Source organism: Nicotiana tabacum, chromosome 13 (genome assembly GCF_000715075.1).
Source record: "Nicotiana tabacum cultivar K326 chromosome 13, ASM71507v2, whole genome shotgun sequence".
In the NCBI taxonomy this organism is placed as follows: Eukaryota; Viridiplantae; Streptophyta; class Magnoliopsida; order Solanales; family Solanaceae; genus Nicotiana; species Nicotiana tabacum.
The window spans coordinates 88,935,634-88,944,081 of NC_134092.1; the positions used below are offsets into that span (position 1 = coordinate 88,935,634).

The 8,448-nt window shown below is 40.0% G+C and overlaps 1 protein-coding gene across 1 annotated transcript; it reads right to left on the reverse strand.

Moving 5' to 3' along the window:
* Positions 1-7,657: 7,657 nt before the first annotated feature.
* Positions 7,658-8,167, reverse strand: LOC107770240 (uncharacterized). Its single transcript, XM_016589520.2, has one exon. It carries the CDS (start codon positions 8,165-8,167, stop codon positions 7,658-7,660), a length of 510 nt encoding a protein of 169 aa, XP_016445006.2.
* Positions 8,168-8,448: the final 281 nt, after the last annotated feature.

Here is an 8,448-nt window from a genome sequence, read left to right on the forward strand (position 1 = left end):
GGTGTCTGGGTTCCTCCCCCGGTCTGTGAAGTAGCTGGTGCAACCGAAATCAACCCCGCCTGAGCCAATACACCAAACATGCGCATGAACTGTGTTAAGGTCTCCTGAAGTCCGGTGGTAACAGCAGGCACCTCCAGTACCTTCCCCCCAACTGGACCTACTGGAGGCTCCTCAACTGCTGCTCTGGTAGGTGCTCTAGCTACGGCACGTACTTCTCGTCGGCCTTTGCCTCTACCTCTAGAGACACTTGCTCTAGGAGCAGCGTCGTCGATAAATGCAGCTCGTGTCCTCACCATCTGTGAGAGAATGGAATGATAAAAGTTCAAACTTCGAGATCAATGAACTCGCACGGTAGGAATGAAGGAAGTGAAGCTATCCTAATATAATAGTTATGTAGCCTCTCGAAGATAAGTACAGATGTCTCCGTACCAATCCGCAAAACTCTACTAAACTCACTTATGAATCGTAGAACCTATGAACCTAGAGCTCTGATACCAACTTGTCATGACCCAATTTCCCCCCCGTTTGGGTATCGTGATGACACCTAGTCTTAGGGACTAGGTAAGCCTAACATTAATTAAAACAACAATGTTATTTAAATAACATATAATAATTTGAAATAGAAATCTCTTAAAATTTACAATTCCCAAAACCGATAGTACAAGTCATAAGCTCTACAGAGTGTTTGCTAGAAAACTTCTAAATACAACTATCCAGAAATAAGAATAAACAGTGCAAAACGAAAACTTGAAGTTGACTCTGAAGCCTGCGAACGTAACAGCAGGTTTACCTTGAGTCTCCACAACAACGACCCGCACAACTACTAACGAACAAATACCTGGATCTGCACAAAAATGTATAGAAGTTTAGAATGAGCACGCCACAGCGGTGCCCTATAAGTATCAAGACTAACCTCAGTGGAGTAGTGACGAGGAACAGTCAAGAAACCCACCGGTCTAATAAACTAAACAAGTATAAGTATATGAACAACAAAAATATGATGTCTACATAAAACCTATGCAATATGGCTCACAATACAGTAATGGAAATAAGAAAGGAAATACGAGTATCAGTGGAATACCATAAAAATGACACATAAAAGTGAATGGAACACAACCTAAATCCGGAATCACAAATACAGCAAGGACAAGTAATAATTCAACAACTACAACTGATTTTACATCAGGTTTTAGTCATCAAACTCCACGAGGTACCGAACCTCGGACAAATCACAACTCACGGGTCTCAATACCTGAACCCTAACACTTGGCATCATGTTCCCTCATAACACTTCATAACTGCACTGATGACTCACGTGCCAATAGAGTCATTCTCACATAGAAGGCAAGTAAACAAGGGTGAGCATCTATTCTCAATAATATCAAGAACACCTCTGATCCGATAAGAGTGCTTAACTACGTGTATGCTTGTGCAAGTGTCCTAACATAGTCCATACCAGCAAATAAACATAAGGAAAAAGAACGGACAACACATAGAATATTTTCTCACAGCTTTCACAAGATAAAGCTCACATAGGTAAGTGTACCACTACACAATATCAACAACAAGAATGCCCCCAGACCATCATAAATTATCACAAATCAATCCCTGACACAGCCCACCTTGTCTCGCCATGTGTGCAATAGTAAAATAAATGCCCGCCTTGTCTCGCCACACGTGCATAATAATGTTCCCACCTTGTCTCGCCACATGTGCATAATATTGTTCCCACCTTGTCTCGCTACATGCGCAACCCATTCCCACTTTGTCTCGCCACATGCGCAACCCACACATATATATATCCCACCTTGTCACGCCACATGTGCAAATATCAATAGTAATAATAGCACGACAGAAACCTCGTGCCACCCCAATAACAAACAACCGCACGGCAGAAACCTCGTGCATCACCACAATAAGTACAACAACAACAATGACAATAATACAAGGATACAACAAATACGTCAACTCAGAAATTCCGGAACTGAAAGAAACGAAGGAACTAATTCATAAGAAGTTGCCACAATAGAGAATGCTAGTCATAATAAGAACAGCTCAACAAGGGATAAAATAATGTGTAACAACGGTCCCACAAAGTATTGTTCAACAATAAGGGAGATATCACGAGTCAATAATTCTAATAAGGATAAGTCAACTAAGATATATGATATCTAAACTTCTTTTAAGGCTAGGCAAGCATGAAAGAGACATAACAACCTCAATTAAGGATAAGCAGTATAAAGAAAATCATAGCCTCAATTAAGGATGAACAATTACAGAAGAAATAATTATAACTTCAGATAAAGATAAGCAGTTAGGGAAAAGACAACACGGCAATAGAAGAGATACAATTTCAGCTAAGGCACATATGAATCAAATGAATACAAAAGTGGATCATGAAGCAATTAATTCCAATTAAAGCAGGTAAAAGTGAAACTAGAAATTAAAAAACATAATCATAACAAGAACAACTGCATATTCAGTGAATACAAGGACCTAAGAATCCCTAAAGGACAATTTTCCACAAATAAGTCCGGGCACGTACTCGTCACCTCGCGTACACAGACTACAATTAGCATAGAAGACTCAAATCCTAAGGGGTAGTTCCCCCACACGAAGTTAGGCAAGATACTTACCTCAAAGAAGACAGATCGATATTCAAAAATGAACTTCTCGGGTAAAATGACCTTCAGATGGCTCAAATCTAATTAAAATAATTTTAAAGTACAAATAAAACTCATAAGAGACTATTCCGGATCATAAAGTCTCAATCTTTATCAAAATCTAAATATCAGTCCAAAAGTCGACCCCTGGGCCAATACCTTGGAACCCGACAAATTTCACAAAACCCGAACACTCATTCCGATATGAGTTCAACCATACTAAAAATATAAATTCTGATACCAATTCGTCCCTCAAATCATGATTTTTCATTTTGAAACGTTTCTTCAAAAACCTCCATTTTTCCCAACTCAAAACAAAATTAAATGATAAAAATAAAGATAAAATCATGGAATAAAATAAATTCTAGGTGAAGAACACTTTCCCAATTGATTTTCTTAAAAAACCCACAAAGAAGCACTCAAAACCGAGCTCTAAAACTCCAAAAATAGTGAAAATGGCAAACCCTCGAAATAGAGTACTATTTATTATACCCAGGAGTTTGTGCATCGCGAACGCGGAAGAGCAATTGCGTTCGCGAAGAAGAAAAATGAAAGCTACCCAGTTGTTCTTCGCAAACACGACAACACGTTCGTGAACGCATAGAGGAAACGTCTGATGGCCCAACGACTGCTCTTCGCGAACGCGTGAAGTACGAAGAGTGGAATGGCATAGCTACGCGAATGCGTGGGATGGACGCGAATGTGATAAAGGAAAAGGTTGGCTTCCGCAATCGCGGAATGAGGAATGCGAACCCGAAGAACAAATATTCCCTCCTCCAAATTTACTCTTCGCGAATGCGGAAGAGCAGACGCGAACGCGAAGGAGAAAACCAGATGACAGATATCAGTAGTTCAAAATAGGAGGAAAATGACCTGTGGCCCACCCGAAACACACAAACAAGTTGTATAACCTAACACGGACTCGCTCGAGGTCTCAAATTACAACAAACAATGGCAAAACTACGAATCGAACTTATGAACTTTCAAAACATCCAACTTTGAAAACTCGTGCCGAAACCAATCAAATCAACCCGAAATGACGTCAAATTTTTCATGAAAGTTCCAAAATAACATAACAGAGTTGTTTCAACTCTCGGAATTGCATTCTGACCCCGATATCAAAAAGACCACTTCCGGTCCAAATCTCCAAAAATTTGACTTTTGCCATTTCAAGCCTAAATGAGCTATAGACCTCCGAAACACAATCCGGACATTCCCCTAAGTCCAAAATCACCCAATGGAACGAACGGAACTAACGTAACTCCATTCCGGAGTCGTCTTCACACAGTTCCGACTACGGTCAAAATCCTAAAACTTAAGCTTTCGTTTTAGGGACTAAGTGTCACAAATCACTCCGAATCATCCGGAAAGTGAATTCAACCATACACACAAGTCAATACACATAATATGAAGTTGCTCAGGTCTTTATGCCGTCGAACGGGACTTAAATTCTCAAAATGATCGGCCAGGTCGTTACAGTAATGAATATGAGAGTTATTTTAATAGTTTCAAAATAATAAGAGTAATTCATTTATAATTATATAATCACTAATCATTGATTAACACTGTTAATTACTTAATTTTATAAAAATAGGTATTATTAATTTGAATGTATATTTAACATGTTAATTGAAAATTAAAAAGTATAAACAAATTAATTTTTAAAAGAAGTGTGAAAATTGGTCACCAACGACTGCCCCTCTTTGATCGAAGATAATAAAAGCGTTTTCGGGCAAAGAAATCGAACCAAGACCAATTTTATACCACGTTTAGGCATATATTGCAGGAATGTCATGTGGATTTAAGGAAGATTATGAGTTGTGGAATTAGGGAAGGAGTTAAGGAAGACTCCGGGAGTGTTTTGGAGAATCAGGGCCAAATTTTGGCTTTGAATTGCTTACATACCTCGGCTTAACGAGGATCAGGCCTTATGTTGTTCTGGAATGATGATTTGGAGGAGGCGATGCTTGCAAAAATTGCCCCAGTATAGTATTATGACGATACTATGAGATGAAAGATTTTGGTACAGATGATAGCTCTGAATTGCAGCTTGATTTGAAAGATTTGATGAATTAGAGTTCTACTGATCGAATTTGAGTTTGAGTTTTAATTCTTGGCCCGCTAATGAGTTTGTTGTTCCTCATAGCATTGTAGCTTGTTTTGCTGCTTAGAAGAAGTTCCACATCATGATGTTTAGTCCTGCAAAACAAAATATACACATACCTGCATATTGTAATGCAGATATGTTAAATGTGATATAAATAATGCAGGAATAATGATGCCTGGCTGCCAGCTAGCCGTTATTTGGGATCGAGACGACAGGATACTTGATTTTGACTTGATTGTTAGCCGGGCTATGTACCATTCTACAGCTACCGGAGCATTAAGTCTCCTCATGTTGGGAGTATCTCCGCACGATGGGAGTAGTTGACTTGTAATGTAGAATATATCTCCGCATGATGGGAGTGTTTCCACGTGGTGTGAGTAGTTGAAATGTAAAGTATCTCCACATGATGGGAGTAGTTGCATCAAAATATAAAGTATCTCCGCACGATGGGAGTTTCTGACATGAAAAATGTAATATGTATGTAAGCTACATGAGCGAAACATCAAAACATTCAAGATAAAATAATGAAATAAGGAGCATGCCCAAGAGGTGCTCTTGAATGCAAACTAATCGCGGCGGTCGATCGGCAGAACGCATGGCGAGATTGGATGACTATCTACTTGTAATCTCTGATATGGCGAAGTGGCGGTGTGGAATGCTCCCATTAGCAAAGCAAACAGTTTGCTATATACAAGGCTTTGGTTAGCAAAGCCGACGAGTCAATTTGTACAGGGTGCTTCGATTGATTGAGCTGAGAGATCACTATATACATGGCTCTGGTTGGCGGGACCAGCGACTCGCTGTATACAAAGTGCTCCGCTTGGTTGAGAAGACGGTTTGCTATTTACAATATGCTCTGATCGTATCAATGCCTTAGTTCCAAAATACTTGCAAAGGATGTGAGAGTTAGTCTTCAGTTATATGAGGAAAATTTTAAATAATGAAAGAGAGATGATAGTTATGAGAGAGTAGCAGATCCTTCATTGCTCCAGTGTGCCCTAGCATTTCTTTGTATCATGTTGGTCCTGAGTTCAAAGAAAAATTCTTAGCAGGAGGTGCTGGTTTGTGTTGACTATAGTTCTGGCTTTGCCCCGGGCCTGGTTTATGCCATGAAGTTCGGTAGGTGGAATGATAGTTTTTTTTAAGAAAACATTTTTAAAATCATCCATTTTATGGTAGATGCTGGCGTTCCTGATTATAACATGTGTAGAAATTTCCTTAGATGCAAACGTTGTCTCTGGAGGACTATGTCCCATTGGTGTCGATTCTTGGAGATGCCGCTGATGACGTAGCTTCTTTCCGTAGTGATCGCATCCTAATCTAAACAAAATATGTTTTAAATGTTTTCCTATTGTTATGACCGAACCTTTTTAGGTTGCCTACATATTTGAAGTGGAATCAGGTATGATCGTAGTTTGTGGGTAATAACAAATAAATTATGATGATAACCGAGCCTGACTCAGGTAGCATATGTATCCAAATAGAATCAGGTCAAAACATAGTTCGATTATAATAGATCCAAAATGATGGGAAATTGAAAAATGAAGTGGCATAGTATGACTCAAACTGCCTACGTATCCAAATGGAATCAGGCCAGAACGTAGTTCAATTACAATAGATGATTGAATCTAATAAGGATAGCCTATGTATTTCTATCTTGGTAAATCAAGTCATGGCATAGATCCGAATACATACAAAGTGATATTTCGATTTTCTATTACGAAAGAAGAAGGGGAGAGAGACCGGACCCTACGTGGGTTGCCTACGTATCCCGCCATGGGAAGTCAGGTTGGTCGTAGTTCTGTTACAACCAAAACCAAACTCTATTGTCTTCAAATGTAGTATCTCTTGATTGCATCTAAATTGATAGACTTCATGCCGACTCTTCTGCCTATTTCTGCTAAGATCTGAGCTCGTCCCGACAATACTCGGTGGAACACGTAAGGACCTTTCCAATTTGGCGCAAACTTTCCCTTGGCTTCTTCTTGATTAGGGAATACCTCATTAAGACCAATTGCCCTGGTGTAAATTGACAAGGTTTCACCCTTTTTTTGAATGCACTGGCTATTTTATTTTGATACAGCTGACCATGGCACACTGCGTCTATTCTTTTCTCATCAATGAGCATGAGTTGCTCCCGCTTGACTTGTATCCATTCTGCATCATCTAACTTGGCTTCCTAAATGACCCTTAAGGATGGTAGCTAAACCTATGCGGGTATCACAGCTTCGGTGCCATATACCAACATATATGGCGTTGCCCCAGTGCATGTTCTCATGGTGGTCCGATAACCTAACAGGGCAAAGGATAATTTTTCGTGCCATTGCCTATGGTTATCCACTATCTTTCGTAAGATCCATTTGATATTTTTGTTGGTTGCTTACTGCCCCATTCATTTTCGGCCTGTAAGTTATGGAGTTACGATGGAGATTCTAAATTTCTCACAAATCTCCACCATGATATCATCATTGATATTGGATCCATTGTTAGTGATGATTGATTCAGGTATCCCAAATCGGGAGACTATGTTTTTACGGACAAAATCTGCCACTACTTTGTTCGTGACGACCTTGTATGTAGAAGCTTCGACCCATTTGGTGAAGTAGTCAATGGCTACCAAGATGAAAAAGTATCATGTTTATGCGGCGGGCTCTATAGGTCCAATTACGTCTATGCCCCAAGTGGAGAACGGCCAAGGTGAACCCATTACATCCATCTTATTTGGTGGAACCAAGATGAAATCCCCGTGGATCTGGCACTGGTGACACTTATGTACGTAGCGAATGCTATCACTCTCCATGGTCATCCAAAAGTATCCGGCTCTTAAAATCTTCTTGGCTAAGATGAAGCCATTCATGTGAGGTCCACATGTCCCTGCATGTACTTCTTATAGAAATTTGGTTACTTCAGCAGCATCTACACATCTTAACAAACCCAAGTCTGGGGTTCTCCTATATAGGACTTCCATGTTGAGGAAAAAGTGATTCTCTAGCCTTCTGAGCACTAGTTTCTGACCATTGGTGGCATTATCTGGGTACTCTTTTGTTTCTAGAAACCTCTTGATGTCGTAGTACCACAGCTTACCATCCGGCTCTTCATCTACATGGAAGCAGTACGCATGCTGATCCCCGACCTCTATCTCAATATGATCGACGTAATTCTTATCTGGATGCTGGATCATGGATGACAAAGTTGGGAGAGCATCGGCAAATTCATTATAGATTCTGGGAATGTGTTTGAACTCGATCTTGCTGAACTTCTTGCACAATTCCTTTACGCAATGTAGGTACGAAAGGATCTTGACGTTCTTTGTAGTCAATTCTCCTTGGACTTGATGTATCAATAGATCAGAATTTCCTATGGCCAGAAGCTCCTTGATGTTCATGTTGACTGCCATCTTAATCTCGAGGATGCACGTTTCATACTCGGCCATATTATTGGTATAGGGGAACCTTATCTTTGGTGATGCTAGGTAATGCTGTCCTGATTCTAAAATTAGGACTACCCTAATTTCGACTCCTTTGAAATTTTCTACTCCGTCGAAGAGCATTCTCCATCCTGGGTATTACTCTATGATGTCTTCTCTGGTGAACAACACTTCTTCATCCAGAAAGTATGTAGTGAGCAGTTCGTAATCCTTGTCCACAAGGTTCTTTGCAAGGTGGTCAGCTAAGGCTT